Here is a 22,551-nt window from a genome sequence, read left to right as displayed (position 1 = left end):
AAGAAGAGAATAAAAGTGTTCTAGCAATGAGTTCTGGAAAGACTTCGAGAAAAATATACCACAGGTGTGTGTGCATGCATAGATGCATACTAAGCGGTGGGGGAGAGAGATTTAATTTTGTTTGCATTTTTAATGGGAAGCTAACTAATTCACTTTTAATGTGAAATCAATTGATGTGAATCTGACAAATTATTTTGTGGGCAGCTTCCCTGCAAGCAGGGGAGCCACTCATGAAAGAGCAGCAACCAACACTTAACAGGATCACATCCTCTTGTGTGGTGCTCTTCAGGGAACTGGAAAAGGAGGGGCCTGCTGGGATGAAGAAGTCAGGCAGGAAAGGTATTCATCCACCCACCCCTACCTTCTTGCAGGAACACACAGCTGCCTGGTAGGTCTCCCCATTTTGTACCCCCCCTTCCCACTCAAGCCTGCCCCTGCTTCCTATGCTCTACCCCTCTGACAGGCCTGGATCTGGACCTTTTACCTGACCTGCCTTGAGCTAGGGCTATCTTAACACAGCTCAGCCAACAATTCTCCCCAAACCAGCCTGATTCAGTTCAGGACTCAGTTGTATCCAGTGCAGAGAGCTAATGTAACAAACTCACCTCTGGGATAGAGTTAAAACGAATCTGCACTTTGAGTGCTATTTATGAAGATGCTTAAAATACAATATACAAGTCTAGCTACATAGTACATTCAGCTTCAGTATTGTGCCTACTTACTTGATAGTAAACCTCACTGAACTCAGTGGAACTAACATTCATGTAGACTTGTATTGAATTACACTGTTAAACATGTTTTCCATTAAATAAATGTAAATGTATATGTGATGTGCTTGTGGGTGATTGTTTCTAGTTCTTTGAAATAACTTTTTTGTCTGCTCTGGAGCTCCTTCATCAGAGACTTGCCAAATAAAATGGAAGAAGCGACTTAGTTCTCTAAGATTTTCACAGGAAAAATCATGTTTAACTTTAAATGCATTGAAGACACTGCGTTTAGTATTGTCGTGCTCAAAATCCATGTGTCCTAGCCTGATATTCTGTTAAATAAAATCAGAAATATTATTGGGGTGTTAAATAGGAAACTTTAGCTAGATCAGGCTACGATGATTACAACTACTCTCCTCAAAATCAGTGTGTCCTAGCCAGATATTCTGTTAAGTAGTATCAAATATATTATTATGGTGTTGAATATTTAATTAAAGTACTATGTGTGTCACACTTATCCAAACAAAGTCAATAAATTCCTAGGCTAGAATTTCTAGTTTTATATGCGTCAGCTCAGGGACATATATAGTCATGAAAGGTATATCCACACCCATTCTTCTTACATTAGCATTTGCCTTAGGGCACGGCCAGATTTAAATTGAATATTTATTTCCTGGAGTGTCTCCATATTTGTAAGAGCTTTGACTTTCTTTCTCTGCTAACATGCCTATACTTGCCTTGATCCTGATATGGAACTTCAAACAACATGAATAATGGTTAGAATAATGTTTCAAAAGCCTGTTTCTCAGTATGATCCTCATCTCCTTAGTTCCTCTGCAATGATACTGAGAAATATTGTCATGGCAGACATTTGCCAGAAGGGCGTTTTGAGGAGAACACCTCAGAATCAGATACTTGGAAGCCTAAAGTCTAATCAGTTTGCCTCAGCACTGAACAGGGATGGAGGAGAAATTTGACTCAGTTAACATTTAAAGGCAAATAACCTAATATGCGAACAGAAACACAAACCCTTGACTCTACCACTGCACCTGTACCACACCAACCTTCCCATCACCTAGCCCCCCCTCCCCTCAGTTACCAACAGGGAAGCCAAGGAAGCAATACTACCCCACCACTCTCTGCCCGCCCCCTGGCTGCTGCCCTACACAAGGAACAAATGGTATACCAATTCTACATTTTAATTCATTTTGTATATACTCCGACGAGCCTTCACTTATGAATAAAGATTGGGAACTTACAACATTAAGAGACATGATGATCATAAAGTTGATGCAGACTCCTGTGCCTGATGTCGCAAACTGCCAATACTTTTTAATGAAATACCACTGGAAAGAGGCAAACTGCTCCATAGCCACAAGGCGATAGACTACAACTGCAAACACTGCGGTGAGGACTAATGAAATCTGCAAACAGATAAAAATAAGAATATTTATACCAAAAATAGGCATTGGCTGGGAAAAGATTCCACAGAATTACAGGCTTGTAAATACTATGAAATCGCATTTCTTTCAAGACCAAGTTGCTTGTTTATTTTTCAGTTAAAATAATTATTTAGTCCTGGGATTAAATTGCAGACAATGACCCGCATTTCCTTATTTTACTTTACTATATAATGAATTACCTCTGAATCTGAGAAGAACTATAAACAATTTAGGCTGATAGGAAATAGCCCGTAATTCCTATACAAAATGTCCAATATTTTTTAGTGACTTTACCATGAAGAATATTCCTGACACAGACACCATCAGTCGACTAAGTTTATCAGGGAAGGGTTGAAAAGGTTCAGGCTTCCCTGTTATAGGATTCACTCGTTCCACTTGAGAATATTTTGCTTCAAATTGGGGGCGAAGCTCTTCCTGCAATTACAAACATTTATTTCAGTTCATGCCTGAAGTGGTTGGCATGTATACATATGGCACAATGATGAAAAATTTCAATACTTCCCTTCATGTTGATATGCTCCATATACTTTATATATCACTTCATAAGGTATTATGGAATTTTAACACTAAGCTGCTCTGGGAAAACCCTGAAGATAGATATCTTTAAAACTGCTATTTGACAAGCAATGTGATATCAGTGCCAGCTGAGTGTCTTATTCGTAGTCCTATTTTAAAATTCTGTTTTCACACATTAGATATTTTTAGATATTTTATTTGTTGGGGATCGCTGGGCCCTATATCAGCAGCCACATCCCTGACTGCCACACATGAAAAGCTGCACATCACTCAAATCCATACCAGATACTGTATGTATGATCTGGTGCCCTGCAAATGGAGTGCCCAGATTGTGCCCACACATATTTGGGTGTATGTGCATAGGCAGGTGAAATCAAGGCAAACTCAGCACTCACGCAATATACTAACAGCACATGCAAAACTTCAAAAACCCTGGCAGCCTGAATGTAGACATCAAAACTGCTGTTGTAACGTACTTTCTATGAATCTTACCTCTTCATCTTCCCAGTCTATAAGATCCCAGTCATAGGTTAGCACAGCCCTTCGCCTCTTCCAAAACTCTAAGAACACTGTAGCTGTGAAAGCCATGAATTACATGTTAACATTAAAATCAAATGACCACCAAGCTCAATGAGTTGCTCATTGAATTGCCTTTAAAGTGCAGTGTGATTAAGCTGACTAGGACACCAACTATAGCACTGTGATTTGTCCAGTTTCACTGGCCCTCTAGCTCCTCTTTCTGCTGTAGCTGAAAACTATGAAGGAGAGTGAATCTTCTCTTTCTAGCCAATTAGTGCTGGGTATCATTTTCTAAAAATGGAAACCTTCTGCACTCCAGAAATTCAAAAGCTTCTGCAAAGCTAACTCATTTTTTTAGTTTAGAAATGCAATAGTTCCAACGAACCCCAATGGCACTGAAAGAATTAGCTTAATGGGTAACACCCAATTACAGTGGTGCCTCGGGTACCTCAGATGCTTCAGGTTACAGACTCTGCTAACCTAGAAATAGTACCTCGGGTTAAGAACTTTGCTTCAGGATGAGAACAGAAATTGCGTGGCGGCGGTGCAGCGGCAGCAGGAGGCCCCATTAGCTAAAGTGGTGTTTCAGGTTAAGAACAATTTCAGGTTAAGAACGGATCTCCAGAACGAATTATGTTCTTATCCCGAGGTACCACTGTATACCCTAATGCAGGGAGATGACTTCACCCTGAGGGCCACATTTCTTTCTGGGCAACCTTCTGAGGGTCGAATGCCAGCGATGTGTGAGGCCAGAGGCAAAAATGAGCAAAGCGACCAACCATGTAAATTTTACTTTTGTGCGGCAGGCTAGTTTCCACACACCCACACCTTTACTATTCTCCATTCAGACAAGCATGAAGCATTAAAACACATTTCAGTTGGGGGGGGGGGCGGATACTTGGATGGGAACTTGAATAAACTTGAATAAAATATTTGATGCCCCCTAGTAAACCCCGCCTTACATAATTGATCACAAGATGCAGCACTCACACACTATTTGAATGGAGCTCCCGTCTCCTCAAATATTTTATTGCAGGGGATGACAGGACCTTGGACCCTAAGAGTTGGCTGCTATGGATGGGAAGCAGGGACAGTAAGGCCTGTGTCTTGGAGAGATTTGCCAGGCCTGAGATTCCCTATTGCTTCCCTAATGTGTAACTCTTACACCTAGATGAGAAACATCCAGACTGGTGCGCGCTCTCTCTCTCTCACTCTCTCTCTCTCTCAAACACTCACACACAACCAACAGCTGTCATTTGTCAAGACTTAAGAGTTTTAGGACAAAATGAAACCTAATCAGGCATGAAGCTACATCTATGAGCTTTTCTCCAATCCAACCCCTTACTCCACCCTACAGAATCTCTCGGGTACAGACCCAGAATATATTCCCTATCTTTGCAAGGATTAGGCGACAGAAAGACCCAGCTCACATCTAACACTCAGCCAAATCATGAACCTAGCATGAACCATGCAGTTTCCTGGAGTGAAGATAGCAGGCAATGGGCACTCCCCTGGTTCTGTGGCTATTGCACTAAACAGGACTAAGCTATGGTTTGGCTTAGCATGATGTCCCAACCCAGGCTCATGGTTTGTAGCTAAGCTGCAACCTAGGTTTTTTCTTGATTTACCACTCATGGTTTGTCTGAGGTATGTAATGTTAAGAAATCCACAGCTTAGCTCTGGGCAGCATGGCAAGAACAGGACCAGAGGATGCGTGCGGCAGCTGTGATCTTCACTCTAGGACAATGCTCTCTGATCTACTGTCCATTAAATATAACAGGTAGACCTGAATTATGCTTCCTGCCAGGAAGGCAGGAAGGAAATAGGAGACAATTCCATTAAGCTGCACAGTGAGACCTCCACAATGTTACCGTTTGTAGTGAACAACATTCCATTTTAAGAAATGAAGGTCTTGATCTTGGAAAAGGCTGTGCCCATGGAAGTCCCTGCACTCATGCAACATCCTGTTGCCTTTAATAGCACTTCAGATGGCCATGGGAGAATGCCTGCATGGATTTCTCACCAACAAAAGCACTGAGGAATTATTTGAAGTACTCTTAAAGCTTTCAAGAACTGCAGGTTGGAAACAAAGCAATTGACACCCCTCTTTTTGATATAACGGCACAGGAGATGTTGTCTCAAAATATTAGCAGAACAGAGAACTTTGAAAAAGTGCAGCCCAAAGACCAGAACCTTGGTGTGATCAGTATGTTACCTGGCACAATGTAGACCCACTTCACAAAAGAAATAGATGTATTGTTTCTGGGAGCTACATCTGATCAGATATATTTATAGATTGATCAAGGAGCAGGAGGTGGCCATTCTGCTTCCTATTCCCACTTGCAGCCCTGCCTCCAAGTGACCCTTTGAATTTGAGTGTGCTGGGTCATTCAGGCTGGGTTCTGCTCACAGAAGGTGCCTCAGCCCCAGCTTGGATGATCTTCTCCCTTACCACAGCCTTCCTTGCTGCAGCCTACCACATTCAAGAGAGTCCCCTGACCCTCTGGAGAGTCTTGGAAGCAGGGCTGAGGAGGGGAAGCCCAAGGAGACAGGAGAAGAAGGGTTGGGTAGGAAGATACTTACCACCTACATCCTTACTTACATGCTTCTGGGTTTTTATGGCATTTTCTTCAAATCCACATTACATTAAATCTTTCATTACATGTGTTTAGGTGCCAGGAGAAAACCTTCTCCTAGGCCTTTGGCTAATTAATCAATCTATAGGGTGAGGATATTGTTTTGTCTGTTATTATTATATATATATTGTGTTTATATACTGTAAACCACTCTATGATCCTTGGATGAAGGGTGACATAAATAAAATAAAATAAAATTTATTACAATAAAATAAAATAATAAAATAAAATAAGAGAACAGGCAGTTCCTGAAGTATCCTGGACCCAAGTTGTTACGGGCCTTGTAAATTAATACAAGAACCACAAGAGTTAATACAACCACCACAAAGGGTGATTATATGCAAAAGAGGGCAGGGGCCGTGAACTATTAATTCTTGTCTAGAAGAGGGGATTTTGACAGGAATTCAGGGTTAATGGATTAAAAATAAAACTTTTACCCCACGATTACAGATTACAATTTAATGTACTTAAAAGTTTTATGTATTTGTTTTCTTAGCTAACTAGCAAGTTAGCTAAGACTCTGGCAACACTTTTTTTGTTGTTCCAAATACTTTAGTACTGTATTCATTCCTTCCCTTTAAGAAGAGAAAGTATGTTGACTCACATCTCTCGGGACTTCAGCTTTGGGGCACATTTTGAGTAGCAATAAAGTTCCCTCCAAAATTGCTACAAGCCTCCTATAAAATAATGACGGTTCATTGAATGTATATTTTAAAAACCTAAATGCCGAACTTCTAAAAACCGTTCATCTTGAAGCAGCCCCTGGTAGTCTTTCCCGGAGCAACAAAATGACCTGTTCACTTGATCCTGAAAGCTCCGAATTCTATGATCTCTCTAATGCTATGTCTCAACAAGACAGCTGAGAAGCAGGTCATTCTGGTTCTCAGGTGCTCTATTACACTCAGAGAAATGCAGCCCCACCTAATTTCGTTTCTACTGTGCATTCCTGACCACCACAACACTGACACGTTTACATTACCTGCGTTGCACAGTTTTCAGCAGACTAGTCTTATTGCACTCCAAGTAGGGGGAGAGTTTTTTCAACAACTTCCTAAATATTACTGCTGAGCTGAAAAGGTAAGTGGCTTTTAGTTAATGGTTTTCACCAAGTGATCTTTCTAGTCTCTTGCATTAACTCTTCAAAAATGTCTCTGTCTGTATGTGATCCCGGTTAGAAACAAACAGCTGTATCAGCCAGGTAATGCCCTGGCCTGGCACAGATCTGAAGATATGTTCTTAGTTGCGTTTAACTTACATTCTGCTTGCAATGTCTCCCTCTCTCCTTCACTTCTAAGCAGTAGGCAAGAGGAGGCATGTCTCAAGGAATTTAAACGACAGTATTTCTCAAAGTTATAAACTCTAGCAGGTGTTAACTGTATATAAACACTACCCCAAATGACCTTTTTCCTGTTCAGTAACATTATAATGTCTGCTGTTCTTTCTGAAAGTTTCAAAGTTAGTATTTCATCTTTAACATGTGCAGTTACTTGCTGAGAAGGTATGTAGAAGACAACACTTCTTTGTAGTTGTCTATGAATGTATACACTGGCTAAGATGCACCTGTACTCAGGAAGGAAATACTGGATTATTGGAGTTCTCCTATTTAAGCAGATAGGGGAAACTATCTGGAAAAACACCTCCCTCTGCCCCACAAACGAGAGCTAATGATGGGGTAGAAAAAGTGAGATTAGCACTGGATTTTTTAAAAAAATGTCTTCAAACAATTATGGTCAAGTAGCATTTTAGCCTTTACAAGCCATATGCTAAATGATATCACTAGAACATACTAAGCAGGGATGGGGTAATAAATTAAATTCAGTTCACATTTAAAGGTGAAGCTACCTAGTTTGCACTTTCTGGGACAATACAGAAATTGAAACTTTGAAATGTTCGCTTCTCTGAATTTTGCAATGTGGCCCTCAAAGTCAAGTAATATGTGCAAAATGCATACGCTAAAATAGCACATGCATAAAGATTCACATAGTAGTGAAATTAACAAATAATAATGCTTTGGACTAGGGAAACTTGCATTACAATGTGCATATTAGAAATTTACATTACAACTGATGAATTTTCATCACATAAAATTAATTTCACATAAAAATTCATAAACTGGTGTGGAAATCTAGAGGACTGAATTTAAGATTGGGAAAATGAGGAACTGACATTGACATATTCACCCATTCCTAATACCAAGGTATATAAGACAATATGTAGTCGCAATATAAGTACAAAGGTCATTAACTTACTTTATTTCATGCTTACTATTACCCTTTATGAATAATGATACTAGGGGAAGTACAGCAGGCATGATTGCTGCACCAGTGTGTTTTTGACATGGCAAGCCCACCATTACCAAACTACAGATGACGTTTAAAATTTAAAACAGCTTTTAACATTGTGTTTGGGGCTTGTTCAGGGGAACGGGAGACTGTGGAGAGCAGGGCTGCTGGTTCACAGATATTATACCGTAATACAGTTGTGTCCAAACGTTTTTCAAAGAGGGCCAGATTTGATGGCCAGCCAAAGGGCCAACCAAAGCTGTTGACCTTTTTTTAGGATTGAAGTTGTTGAGCCACAGTGGCCAAATTAAACCAACTGGCAAGCCAGATTAGGCCCCTGAAACAAACTTTGGACATGCCTGCCTTAATACAAAAATCATTGGTGGCTATGAATCTGAATGAGGTGCATTAGGTACAAGGCGAGTGAGTGCCTCTCACTTTCCCCTTCTACAACAGCTTAACGATTGAAAAATTCACCTCTATGCCCAGGAGATATGCAAGTTTACAATGTAAGGGCAGGAAGTGTGAAAGTGTCATGCCACAGACAACAGAGTGTTGCAGATGCAGGAAGTGCCGCCTCTCTTTTCACCATGCCCAAAGTCATTCAGATGGAGGAAAGCTACCCAGAGAAATTTCTCTTTACAGGGGCATCATGTGCTTAAAGGGGCTGCCTGGCCACACCTCTCACCACACCCCTGATAATGCACAGCTCTGCCAGTGCGCAAGTGTTAGCAGCATTCCAGGGCATAGGAGTCCACTTGCGTAGGTTTTTGAATCTCATCCTAATATGTGGATAGCAGGGCCAGGGCCAATGTGATTATGGAATTATCAGGGCAAGGCTAGAGGCAGAATGCAATCCTATTGATTACATGATGCCCCATCAAACAAATACCACGTGAAGGGATTTTATGGCTGTCACACATGTGATTTTGCTATTGCAAAGCTAAGTGAAGTCTTACTGTGTATAAAGTATACCCTGCAAAGATAATAGGATTCTAAACTATTTGCAGTTGCTACAAAATCCTTGTAGTTTACATGACCTTGTAGTCTGCTTGGGTATGGGTGTGCCTTAACTGACACACACAACCACACAGAGAGAGAAAGGGAGGGAGGAGATATATGATTATGACTGGCTCTCATAAATCAAAACTCTAATTGGCATATGCCTTATTTGAATTCGCGAGAATCCATATTTTCCTCAATGTCTCATCATTTACATCTGCTTTGAATTTTCCCTTGCATAGTCCCTATTCATGCTCACTGAAGCAAGGACACATAGATCAGATTCCACAGTGACACCCAGAACTTTGGAACGTTCTTCCTATGAGATTCATCAAAACCCAAAACTGACTATAGTGAGGGTTAGTCTTTGGTAATTAATGTTAATTTCTTAACTTAGAAATACCTTTTAGTGCATTTTGATTTGTGTTGTTTTTTAATTGACATGTATTATGCGTATTTTTACTGTTATAATCCAGTAAATTCCAGATAAAGGAAGACCAATTAAATAAATGGGGGTAGAGAGATATTAACAGTCTTTATTGGACACGAGATCCATGCATATCATATTACCATAAATTTAATCCAAACTAGGGCTGGAAACCTGCACACAACCTAGGCTGCCTAAATGCAGGTCCATCATTTTCAAGGTGGGAATATTTCAGCAGGAAAGGAAAAAATCAGGGCAAATATGAAATACCATATTTTTCTGTGTATAAGATGATGCTTTTTGCTTAAAGAAAAAGGCAAAAATTGGCTGTTGTCTTATACACGGATAGTGAATGCAGAGGGCGGATGTGCGATTAATGGCAGCAGCAAGCAGGAGACTGGCAGCGGCGATTGGGCAAGGCCTGCTGGTGATTGGCTGTGGCTGCGGAAATTGAGCAGGTGATTGGCGGCTGTGGTGAGGTGGATAGGTTATTGGCGGCTGCAGCAAGTGGGTGGGTGGGCTGTTGGTGTCGGTGAGCGGGCAGACAATTGGCAGCTGCAGTGAGGTGTGCGATTGGCACTGACTGTGGCAAGCGATTGGCAGTAGCAGGCAGGCAGGTGAGTGATTGGTGGAAATGACCCCCCCACCCCCCAAAAAAACTAAACAACTTAATTTCTTCATTGTGGGCTAAAAAGGGGGGTTGTCTTATACATTTGGGCATCTTATACATGGAAAAATACGGTATATGGGCTGAATTCAATTAATCTTACATTGAAATTAATGGGCCCAAATTAGCCATGGCTATTAATTTCAATGGGTGTAATCTGAGTAAAAGTTAATTGGATACAATGCTATATATTTGAATATGCTGAAGAATAAATTATACTACAGCAGTTGAGAAGTCATATCTCATAATAACTACAACAGCCATCACCACCACTCCTCTTTTAAACAAAAGGGAGAGAGAACCAGTAAACTTGGAGAAGCAGTAAACTGGGCAAATACATGAAGCATTGGAGTTGTAATCACACTAAATCACTACTAAAAAGTAGCCCAGCAAGATCCCATAAGACTATAAGGGAAGTCCTGGTGGATTAACCCAAAAGTCCTCTTAGCAGTCTGCTTCCTACATTGGCTAATCTGATGCTTCTGGGAAGCTGCAAGCATGGTGTGAAGGCAATAGTCCTTCTCTCCTGCTGCTCCCCACCAGTAACTGGTATTCATTGATTCACTTCCTGTGAACTTGGAGGTTCCTCCCATGATGAACCTCATTGGTGGGAACGAGGTGTAATTATGGTTCCACCTGTTCGTAAAGAATTTGTGCTACAGAGAAATGAAATGATAAACATCAGTGTCTTTAAAAAAGAAGAAGTTATTTTGGTTTAAGTTATTACTGTGTGCTAAAGTGGCCCTTTGTAAGCAACCTTGTTGGAGAGAAAGAGGCAAAACTCAAATGAGAAGCAAAGGACAAAAGCCAGATCAGCTGATTCCTGCATTTCAGCGTTTGCCACTAAGTGTATGTGCTATTATATCCGCGGGCATGCGCATGCCGAGAAATGTTAAACGAAAGAACAAGAAACCGGTTTATTATTACACATGAAAGGATTTCTGGGAAACACATAACTAAAAATAAACTCAACTATTTCTCTTTTTTTGAGTCCCCCTTTTTCCAAGTGGAAAATTATAGTGGATGGAACAAAAAAAGAGAGAGACTTTTGTGTTGCAAGCACAGCGATTTCAGCTTCATGCCATGTAAATGAAAGCTTTAGTTAAGTGAACTTTGGGTAATTTCCTGTGGGGGTTTCAAATTACAGCCAAGGTGAAATAAAAACAAAAATGACAAAACTCACTTTGTGTAGTAATGAAATGGCTATTGATGGAAAGCAGAGCAGGTTGTGCCAGAAAGGAAAACAACAAGTATGACCATGAAGAGAAAGGAATATTTGAGAGCTTGCTAAAAGCTCACTCGATTTTTTATTTGTTCTTCCTGTGGTTCTTTAAAGTATCGGTTATAGCGGGGTGGGGGGTGGGGAGAGGGAATGCAGTCACAAGGTATGACAAATGTTTTTGTTCATTCAGTCAGAGGGCTTGTAACTCAGGATAAGCAGATTAATTACATCTTGAATACCGCCACTTATGCAGGGTGGGGAATCAGCCAAATAATGATTTGTCTCTTCTGCTTTGACTCATTTCACAAGAATTGCAGCCATATTTTGAACAAAGTAATTGCAGCAAATAATTTGCTTTTATTTTATATTCAGCTTTGTGGGCAAAATATTTACAAGCAAATAAAAAAAGTGATATTTTTTTTTTTGTAAATTTGACTGAAGTTGCCTGTGACATATGCAACATATTTTGAAAACAGGCACCAATTTGTACAGTTGACATGGTGCCTAACTAAGAGGAGATACAAGGTCCCTTCACCCCTGTTCCTCATATCATGCTGTTCACTTTTCCCTGAGGTACTTGTCTTGAGCATAAACATCTGCGAATGGGAGCTTATGAACGTAGGTTTTTCCCATGCAAACAGCCAGGCTCCATGTGTGTACTTTAGTGAATAGGACTCCTATACATGCATAGCCCTCACACAAGTAATATATGGAGGGGGGCTATGGTGATTTGCCTGATGGGAATAAAGCAATTTATGAGCGCAATTCTGCCAAGACCACAAAAGGGAAAAGGTAATTCATGAAATGCAATGATGCAATAAAGCATTAATCACACAATTTTGTTTGATTCACAAAATTGAGTGATTAACAAATCTGTTCTGTCCACTGATTAGACTTACCCCAGTATCACCAAATTTAAAAAGTTACCGGAATGTACTGGAACAAGAAAGGTAGCTGAGGAACGTGAGGTTTCTTTTAGACAGTTATGGGATCTGAAAACTGACCAGGACATTTATTCCTTTAAAAAATTATTATTTTTTTGTCCCTTAGCTGTGCTATCAGAAAGCTCGGAGAAGAGAAACCAATCTTACAGAAAACAATTTCTAATAATACACAATGAGAAAGGCAATACATTTTAAAAATACATTCCTATAAGATGACCCTATGTCTAGCTCAAGAATAATGACAGCTATTAGGCCTTGTCTATAAGACCAAACCATCCTGCTATCTTGAAAAAGAGAAATGTGTTCTTAAATTGCAAAGTTTTGAGAAAAAGCTATTACAGTAGACAAGTGTTGAATTTAGTAGTTGGGACTCCAATTTTTCAAGGAACAAGCAGAATGACGGTAACTCCAGTCCTTCATACTGCCATTAATTGCATCAGCTGACTGGGAGTGACAACACACTGCTCTTTTCCCACTTACACTTAAACTTGTTATTGTGTGAGTACTGTAATTGGGCAGTTTAGACCTGCATAACGTTTCCTTCTTAGCCCCAAATATGGGAGTCAGTCAGATCCTGAGTGTAAGCCACATGTATTCATTGACTTTTTTCACAGAAGATTGGGATACCCCCCAATATCTTGGTCTATAGCGTACCAGTGAATTCATGAAAACACCAAGTTTATAAAAGGGGAAACCTAGCATTTGGCCACAACTGAGACAACCAGAATGAGAACTGCAAGATATCCTTTGTGTATTTATTAATTTCGATCTTCAGTTCAGTGAATCTTTGTGACCTTTTTTTTTTATAAAAAAGATGCAATATAAAGATAAATATAAACTCTGAACTTTTTTACAGGTTCATCATATCAAGAAATAAGTATCATACCTGTGGAGGGAAAATGATGATCCCAGAAAAAATTATGTTCATTTTGCTGTTGGCTAACTTGCAGTCAACCAGAAATGCTGGTGTCAATGCGCTAAGTATCACAGCAACCACAAGCAGCTTAAATAACACAACCATGAGTTCTACTATATTTATAAATAAATCATCCAATAAATCTGTAACTTCTGGAAGAACTCCTTCTGTAACTCTTACATCACCAACAGACACTGATGACAACACAACAAAAAATATGGTGATGGAAAGCAGTACCCAAAGCAGCAGTGTGACACTCCTTAATACTTGGCTATCTTCAACGGCACATCAGCTGAATCTTACAACAAAAGATTCAAATCAGACTTCTGCAAGAATCAATGGAACATCATCTCCTTCAGAGATGCCTACAGTCAGCAGTGGCCTGTTCACAATCTCTGAAAACTATTCAGTCACAACTTACATCAATTCAACAGAGAAAGCATTGAACAACTCCACCACAGCCAACTATAATGTCAGTTCTACCACCATAGTCTCTTCTAATGGAACTCAAATTAATGGCATAACAGTTCATCCTACCAGTAGCATGCCAAATACATCAACCATGTCACCAGGTACTAAGATCAACAGTGTTACAACAGATTTACGGATAAGTTTGCAAACCACAAGTCCGTACTCCAGTTTTACTGATGGGTCTGCAGAAGCAAGAGAACCCCAAAAAGGTACCTTAATTTTCAAGAATATTTCACCATTCAGTAATAGTATCTAAATTACCATAGTCTACCCAGAGTAGATAGATATTATTAGACCCACTGTTACAGCTGGTTCAGTTTTAAAATGAGTTATAGAAGTTGAGCTATTTATTTTGCAGAAGAAAAACCTGAAAGGATTCTAGTTTACATTTACATGGCCATAGACAGACTTTTCTTCTTTTCTCCCATTGCATTCTAATAATGGTAAAATTGAAATAAAAGGACATCTTTTTCAATGTAGCATTATGTCTGAGTGAACTAATTCTGAAGAAAATCAGTGCACCAAGAAAGGATAGTCAACTAAGTTCTCCTCAGAGTAGACTCATTGAAATTAACAGAGCTAACAGTCATCTTCATTAATTTCATAGGTCTAGTCTTTATAAGATTTAGTTGAATACCACCCATTAGTTCTATTTTATTTTTGCACGTGGTCCTTGTTTATAGGGAGGAAAAGCTTATTTAGTGCAGATTGTACAGACTGTTCTGAAGAAAGAACATTGCTTTCATAATTTCCCAACTTGTCTTCAGAGTTCTGACAATCTCTATCCCCCACAATCCAAATGCTGCTATAAAGAATATGTCAACAGAAAATACCAATACAGGGTATAAAATGTGCTATAAAGTTTGTAACCAAACTATGCAGCCTACACTTCTTTTTTCCATTTAGATGTTATTAAAGTTGGAAAGAAAATATGCAACTGTTAAAATCAAATTTCCAATATCTTTTTATCAAAGATAAAAGAAAGTAATCTAAATAAAAACACAAACCAGAAGGTGAAAAAAGGAAAGCGTAAAATAAGAAAAAAGAGAACTTCTGGTTCTTCATCTAAATTATCCAAAACATCTGCTCCGAGATAGCACTCAACAATTTTGCTTTCTATAAACCAATATTTTCTTCAATCCTCAAACCCAGATGTAATAAATTCATTTTCTTTTTCACACAAAAAGTCTATAATGGGTGCAGCCTACACTTTTGATTCTGATGGGCAGGAAATAATTTCAGTATAAAAAGTGGAATAGATAGACATATGTGTGAATATCATATTACTTACTAAACAGATTAAGTTTTGTTTGCATTTAATTATACTCCTTAATCTGTCCTGCACTGTGTTTCATACTGCAATTCTGTTGTTCATGTTGTATTGTGACAATTCTATCTACACTATCAAGATAACTTTAGTTGTGGGGAAGAATAAAAATCATAAATAAATAAATAAATAAATAAATAAATAAATAAATGATATATGATAAACTGTTTTCATAATAGTTTCTTTAAAATGACTTAGAGTTATATGTAGAAGTGAATGTTTTGGAACATAAACTCTGATTGGATGTTCAGATCTTATCAGGGATCCAGACATTTTGCCTTCGCTCAGTTGCCAGTCATTATTTGGGATGTCTATATAGTGTCTCTCTATCCCCAAACCCCTAACATTCAGGGATTATTTTCCAGAGCTGCTTGTGAAAGTTATATGTTTGCTTAAAAATCCATTTTGTTTTTGTTTTTCAGAAAACCATAGTAATGGAGCTGTAGTGTTTGGTGCAATAGTAGGAGCAATTCTAGGGTGTGCATTAATCTCTCTGGTGGGGTATTTCATGTGTGGGAAGAGAAAAACTGACTCATTTGCACATCAGCGACTTTATGATGATATGAGGAATGATCCAGGTAATGAAACAGCAAAACGAACTGAGACATTATAGTCACACAGATTTCATTTTATAGTAATCGTTTTGAGATAGCTTTGAGATTTTGATAGCACAGAGATCATCCTGAGAATATACCAATTGTCTGGACTTCAAAGGAGGTACTCAAATACAGAATCTTCAGCTAAAAATGGCGCCCAAACTATAGACTGCAGAAAGGAAAGGATCAAATGATTCTGCACGTATGCTTTTACTCATGCTTCAATGGAAGCAGGTAATAAAAGCAAAACACAATCCATACTACTGGAAAACATATCAACACCAACACTTTATACACATTGCAGTTCAATACCCAGCTATCCACATTTGTGTAGGAAAATGAGATTTATTTGTTTGTGTTGCTTGAAGGGAAGCCAGGCTGTTCTCATATATGATATTATGCTTACATGATTGCACTTATTGTGGTCAAACTGCAAGGACATCTGCAGAAGCAGAAAATGTAATTTACAGATTCAGTTGGCTTCCCTTACCAAATGCAGATTTCATGCTCAAAATACACTCATTTTAATTTTCCTTAAAAATAAAATACTACCAGAAAAAATGCTCTGTCATGATGTTTCAGAACTAAACTTGAAACACTGCTCATTAGGTTTGTTATACCCCTTCTATTATCTATACAACAGCGGCACTAAAATGTCCACATTTTCCCTCTGAAATCCAGACACATTATGCCACTTATTGTACTGTTGGTGATATTATGCCCTCTCCAATTATGAGCAACAATAAAGCAGTCAGAATGAAGTCTTTAATGGGCATCAATCTACATTATTCCTGAAGCAGATAGCTCTTCTCTGTTACAATAGGCTATGGAATGATATGTTCAGAGAAAAGAATTGCCCATAAAATGCTGTTACAAGCTGCTCCGCAAACACAAACCTGGACACATCAAAGCAAAGAAAGCAGTATAAATTCTTGTAAGGAGATGTCTCTGAAGACTTTAGTTTACACCCAAATCCAAATTAATGTGCCCTTGCTTTTGGTAGTTTCCTGTGCAATAAATAACCATTAGAAACAAACTATTCAAATGTCAAATATTTTATCACACGACACAAAAAATGTATTTGCATTTCCTGCATTGTTTTGACAACTGAATGCTAAACCCATATTAACTGTATTAAAACATTCAGTTTTAACATGGATTTATTCTGCTTTCTACATTGCATTAAACAGCACAGGAGAAGCTCAATGGCCCCTTTAGGGCTAGGTGTAAAAACAATGATTTGTTCTTTCTCTTAGCTATCCTGACATGTTTATTTGAGGCACTGAACCTCAATCAATTGATTAGAAGTGGATTCCAGTTCTAAAGTAGTCTTATTTTGCTTCTTTCTTGCCTTTTAGTCGGGGGGAAGGAAAGCATTTGTGATGGTTGCCCCAGTGATTTAGCACCTAGAAAAGATCAGGCATTTTTCTCTCCTCCCTCTGGATTTCCACTCTATGGGAAGTGCAGCATCTACCTGTAATGCTAAATCATGTAGCATTACAAACAAGAGGCTTGGGCTCACATGTTTCCTTTCCCCTTCTGGTGAAGTTATGATGAAAGGTCAGGACCTACTTCTGTTTTATATTAATCACAGTTTAGCATCCTAAACCTAAACTGTGGTTGCTCTTAAACTATGGTTTAAGTTGGCTTATTTCAGCTGCAGAGCTGGCCCACACAGGAGGCAGACTGAGGCAGCCACCTCAGGTGGCAGAATCCTGCTGGGCAGCACCACTGTGGGTGCCCCACTCACCCCTGCTGCCACCACTCACTGGAAGCCACCACTGTGTGACGCAGGTAAACAAAGGCTTCAGCAGTGGGGCAGCAGAGGGGGGGAGGGAAGCATCTTCCCATTTCCCCCCAGGTGGCGAAACTGGACAGGCTGCCTCTGTTCAGTTGTAGTTATGATTAACTAGAATGTGTCAGGTCTGGATGACATGACAGTTAAACATGAAGGAGAAGAAGTGCATGAACCAGAGATGGTCATATTTTCTCACCACACTAAGCTATGGTTCAGTGTTACATCTGAGCCAGCTCTACAGGCAAGGTAAGGACCAAGGAACAACATGCCGCAGAAACATCTGCTCATAGATTAGTTCTACAAAGCTAGAAGGGTTCATTTGCATCCGTTTTCTTGGCCTGGGCAAGGAAGTCCTGTAAAGCACCCCCTATAATGGTTAGAGGAGAAGGAGATTTCGCAATTGCCAAAATATAGTGCTTCAGCAACACCTGTATTGAGGAAGGTGAGCATGACAGAAAATATATGGGAAAGGAGTTGCCAAGTTTGTATTGTATTTTTTGAAAGTGGATGGTTGTTGCTTGCACCATAATCACTGGCTGAAAACTTCATGCTCTGGCCAGTGTGGTGAGGTGATTAGATAGCTGGATGTGTATAAGTGGTAAATACACTTATGAGCCCATGCTCAGTTATGGCACTCACAGGTCAGCCTTTGGAGAGTATCTATCTGTCTTTTGCCCATCCTATCTCACTGGATTGTTATGAGATTAAAAATGCCACTCTGAGCTCATTCAAAATGGGTGGGATAAAAATAATAGCTGCATTTTGTAGCAAAACTCAAGTCTGTCAAAGTGATTAGAGAGCCTCCCATTGACTACTATATGATTTTGATCAAGGCCTTATTTTCATACTTCTGACATTACATTTTAAACTGTTTTAAAAAATGGAAATGCTTTTGCAAGCCACACTTATATCCCAAACCATTATGTTAGTCACCTAAGAAAAAGAGAGATTTACTGCTGCTGAGTCGCTCTAGAGTTTTGAAGCAATTCCAATTCTGTTCCTCAGTATTAATTATTCACACATGACATTTCCAGCCATGGGTGTATACACACATGAGCAAGTGTGTATGGAGCTTGATGTTTAATCACATTTCATTCCATACACATCCCAACACCTACACCTGGCAAGAGTAGAAATACTTCCTTAAGTCAGATGCATCCTGAGATAAAATAAATCATTCAAGGACCTTTTTAACATTCTGTACAAAGGAAGCATTGTTCAGAACCCTATAAATATCTGTCTACATTTATTTTGCAGTTCTACGACTAGACAATGTGCCTGATCCTTACGGTGCAAGCTTTGGAAATCTGTCATACTACAGCCCTACAACAGTCAACGAGACAGGAGCCCAGAGCAGCAAAGAATCTCCCTATGATGCAATTCAAATGAATGACATGTCCGCATCACAACCTTCAGCACAGTAGTGTGAATAACTTGTGTCAAAACAAAACACCTCACATCCATGGTTTCTTCTTCTTGAGTTTAAAGATTGGGTCATAATGGTTTGAAATATTTTTTTTGTGGCACCAGCCCTCTGCCTGTTGATATGTACAGTTTTCAATAATCTAAGCGAGGCAATGCTTGTTGGCCACGTTTACAAATTTATATGCCCAGAATTTCACTTTTGTGTGCATTGTGTTTTGGATGCTTCACATATCAATGCCCTTTACTGAGTCATCAATTCCAGTGCTAACACACAGGTCCAAACTGATTCTATGGCAAAGAATTGTGCTTTATACGAAGCGATAAGAACATTCTACCTACATTTTTGGATCTGTAGTATGTCAGTGACACAAATATGGTACCAATGCTATCCTCTCATCAGTCAATGACCTTGGATGTGTGAACCATCTCAGTCTTTCTTCATCTGTTTCATCTGTATTATTTAACTTAAGTCTTAACTATCTAACTCAATTTGTTACTACCAGATACGATAGGCATGAGCTCTGAAAAAGCTTAGACGACTTTGAAAGATCACAAAGGATAGCTCTTTATGTAGTAGTTCACTGTGATAGCAGAATGCATTTTCTAGGCTCAAAGTCAGTATGTTTAGACTGCCAGATGCTGGACATAAACAAGAGAGGATGCCTGGCTTGTCAATTTCCATGACCATCTGCTTGGCTGCTGCTAGAATGTTGGACTGGATGGACTTTAGACTATTTTAGCAAATCAATTATGGCATGCATGTTGTTTTCACTCTAGGGGAAATGCCATGAATGGGGAAAAAGTGGGTGAGCCAATTATGTTCTACAAATGCAAAAAGCACTTAAATCAAGGAACTGGCACAGAGGTGGGAGAGGTGGGGGTAGGTTTTTGTTTTGTTTTTTTGCCCAGGGGCCACATTACCTTTTGGGCAACATTCTGGGGTCTACATGGCAAGGGTGGGTGGAGAAGCAGAGCTGGTGCTCCCCATCTTGCCAAAAAGCAACTTTCTGGCCTCAGTTCAGATTAGCACATATATTATAGGAATGCATTCAGTTGCACATGGAAAGAAATGCATCGTGCAATATGAATGTGCATTAGAATGCACAATTTGGCATGAATTCAGCTGGAGGTTGTAATGTACATTCTTACCAACTACAGTGCATTAGTTTCATTGGGATGCTCACATCCCCGTCCTCATTTTGCCACATCTTGTCAACGAAGTATGACTGGCCTAGCCAATGAACAATCAGCCCATCTGTTTGGGCAAAGAGGCTGACTTTTCTCTTACTGCAACACCAATCCGAATGCCACAGTCTCAACAAAAATGGCATTTGAATGCTACCCAGAGCTCCTTGATGGAAGAAAAGGATATAAATGTGAAAAATAATATTTCCATTGGCTTCTGAATTTGCCACCGTTATTATTAAATGGCACAAGATGTCTTCAGCTTTGGGGTTGACCACCCTCACCAAGCACGCTGAGATATTATTCTATGCTTTTTAAAAGTTAGGTGTCATGCAGCACTGACTCACACTGGACAAATGAACTGAAACAGAAGGGGAGAATTTGTAGCCTGTTACTCTCTCAACTTCTAGTAATAAGAGATTAGAGACAGACCTTGATAATGCAAACAGAGCTTTCAAGACAGAATGCTGAACAAATTGTCCTGTGTAAAGCCTGCTTTCCAGTTCAATCTTGATGAGCATAAATAAATAGCAGGTGCCTTTCCCCCAGAGAACTCTTCATGCTTCCCAAAAATTGAGACTTAGAAGTCTGCCGTGTTGACAGCAAAGGCAGCATTGATCCCACAGTTCTTCCTTCCCACATATGGACTGAAATTTCATGTTATGTGCAGACTATGGGAATCGGATGTCTCTGATGGCTCCCCAACCGAGTACCCTAAGGATATACTTATATGAATTTTAGAAATAGCATGCCCTGCACACTGTATGTAAATATGCAAAGGGGACTTTAAATAAATCAACAGTAGCAGCAACCATTCTACCATGAGTCGGAGACTAAATGTAGAAAGTGTAAGTACTGTATTTGTCTTTGGGTTTGTCTTTGTATCCCACCTGGTTTTGGACTTCTGTAGATTTATGTTGGTCTACTGAGTTGATCTATATCCAGCTTTGCGTATAGAATCATTATTGTGACTTATTTTTTATGACATTTTGATGCTTTTGGAGAGTCACCCTTTCCCCTTCACCAACCCAGCAGCTGGGATTGTGATAAATGCATATAAATACATATTTGTAAACTATGTCAATAAAGCTATTTTTTAACCTTTAAGCTCTTTGTCATTGTACACTATAGGATTAAAATGGGATGGATATTTCAGAAAAACAATGGATTAAAGAACACAGATATTAATATGAGGTTGGATTGCCGTCTTTCATGGATGCTTTAGCTGAGATTCCTGCATTGCAGCGAGTTGGATTAGATGATCCTCAGAGTCCTTTCCAACTCTACAATTCTATGATTCTATACTCATAGTAAACTCATTGAAATTAATGGCTGTAAATTAGTCACCTCCATTCATTAACTGGTCTATTCTGCGTATGACTAGCATTGAATGCAACTCATATATACCTCTAGTACAGTGGTACCCCGCAAGACGAACGCCTCGCAAGACGGAAAACCCGCTTGAAGAAAGGGTTTTCCGTTTTGGAGGCGCTTTGCAAAACGAATTTCCCTATGGGGTTCCTTCGCAAGACGAAAGCCCATAGGGAAATCTCCGGGACAGCGGGGAAGCGCAGCGCGTCTTCCCCACTGTCCTCGGACCTCCTCCCGCCGCCCGGCATCGGAACCAAGCTCCGATGCCGGGTGCTGCCTTTCTCCGCTCTCCCGGGAAGGCAGGCAGGGGGGAGCAAAGACTTTCGCCCCCGCCCACCTTCAGAAGAGGTCAAGGACCTGTTCTGAAGGCGGGCGGGGGGCGAAAATCTTTGCTCCCCCCCGCCTGCCTTCAAAAGCCGTCCGGGACAGCGGAGAAACGCGCTGCCTTTCTCCGCTCTCCCGGGAAGGCAGGCAGGGGGGAACAAAGACTTTCGCCCCCGCCCGCCTTCAGAAGAGGTCAAGGACCTCTTCTGAAGGCGGGCGGGGGGCGAAAATCTTTGTCCCCCCTGCCTTCCTTCCCAGGGGCTTTTAAATCGCCCCGGACAGCGGAGAAGTCCTCCGCTGTCCCGGGCGATTTTAAAATGCCGCCCGCCAGCATTTTAAGATTGCCCCGGACAGCGGAGAAGTCCTCCGCTGTCCCGGGGTTTTTTAAAATGCTGGGGGTGGGAAGAAAAGCCCTTGTCCCCCCCCAGCCTTCAGAAGAGGTCGGGGGACAGACTGTCCCCGGACCTGGTCTGAAGGCGGTTTCCCTAGGAACGCATTAATTGATTTTCAATGCATTCCTATGGGAAACCGTGCATCGCAAGACGAAAAACTCGCAAGACGAAGAGACTTGCGGAACGAATTAATTTCGTCTTGCGAGGCACCACTGTATAATAATGCAATGGACTGCAAAGGTTTCTCTAGCACTAGAGTAATTTACCCAGTCATTTGTGTTCCTGAAGGGCTTATTTCAGCTGTGTATAGAGATCTACATCCCTAAGAAGCATGACAATAATAGCTTCAAAATGTATATTC

General features: G+C 40.1%; 2 protein-coding genes across 5 annotated transcripts in view; one reads left to right on the top strand and one right to left on the bottom strand.

The window, feature by feature from the left end:
• Nucleotides 1–22,551, bottom strand: part of ANO3 (anoctamin 3) — a 233,760-nt gene that overhangs the window by 15,584 nt on the left and 195,625 nt on the right. For all 4 annotated transcript variants that reach the window (XM_077929690.1, XM_077929694.1, XM_028729269.2 and 1 more), the window contains 3 exons: nt 3,179–3,261; nt 2,444–2,584; nt 1,967–2,131 (listed from right to left, as the gene is read on the bottom strand). In XM_077929690.1, coding sequence (XP_077785816.1) covers nt 1,967–2,131; nt 2,444–2,584; nt 3,179–3,261 — 389 coding nt within the window. The remainder of the gene's footprint in view (nt 1–1,966; nt 2,132–2,443; nt 2,585–3,178; nt 3,262–22,551) is intronic.
• MUC15 (mucin 15, cell surface associated) lies at nt 6,635–21,210 on the top strand. Its single transcript, XM_028729301.2, has 4 exons — nt 6,635–6,918; nt 13,242–13,981; nt 15,522–15,677; nt 18,751–21,210. Exons 2-4 carry the CDS (start codon nt 13,285–13,287, stop codon nt 18,915–18,917), a joined length of 1,020 nt encoding a protein of 339 aa, XP_028585134.2. The 5' UTR covers nt 6,635–6,918; nt 13,242–13,284; the 3' UTR covers nt 18,918–21,210.

This window comes from Podarcis muralis, chromosome 1 (genome assembly GCF_964188315.1).
Source record: "Podarcis muralis chromosome 1, rPodMur119.hap1.1, whole genome shotgun sequence".
Lineage (NCBI taxonomy): Eukaryota > Metazoa > Chordata > Lepidosauria > Squamata > Lacertidae > Podarcis > Podarcis muralis.
The sequence above is the reverse complement of the archived record's forward strand: the minus strand, read 5'-3'. Positions and strand labels throughout refer to the sequence as shown.

Excerpts from the sequence above, each read along its gene's own strand:
- MUC15 (XM_028729301.2), top strand. The coding sequence starts at position 13,285 with ATGATGATCCCAGAAAAAATTATGTTCATTTTGCTGTTGGCTAACTTG. Across the intron at positions 13,982-15,521 it reads AGCAAGAGAACCCCAAAAAG|AAAACCATAGTAATGGAGCT; the intron begins GTACCTTAATTT and ends TTTGTTTTTCAG. Across the intron at positions 15,678-18,750 it reads TGATATGAGGAATGATCCAG|TTCTACGACTAGACAATGTG; the intron begins GTAATGAAACAG and ends TTTATTTTGCAG.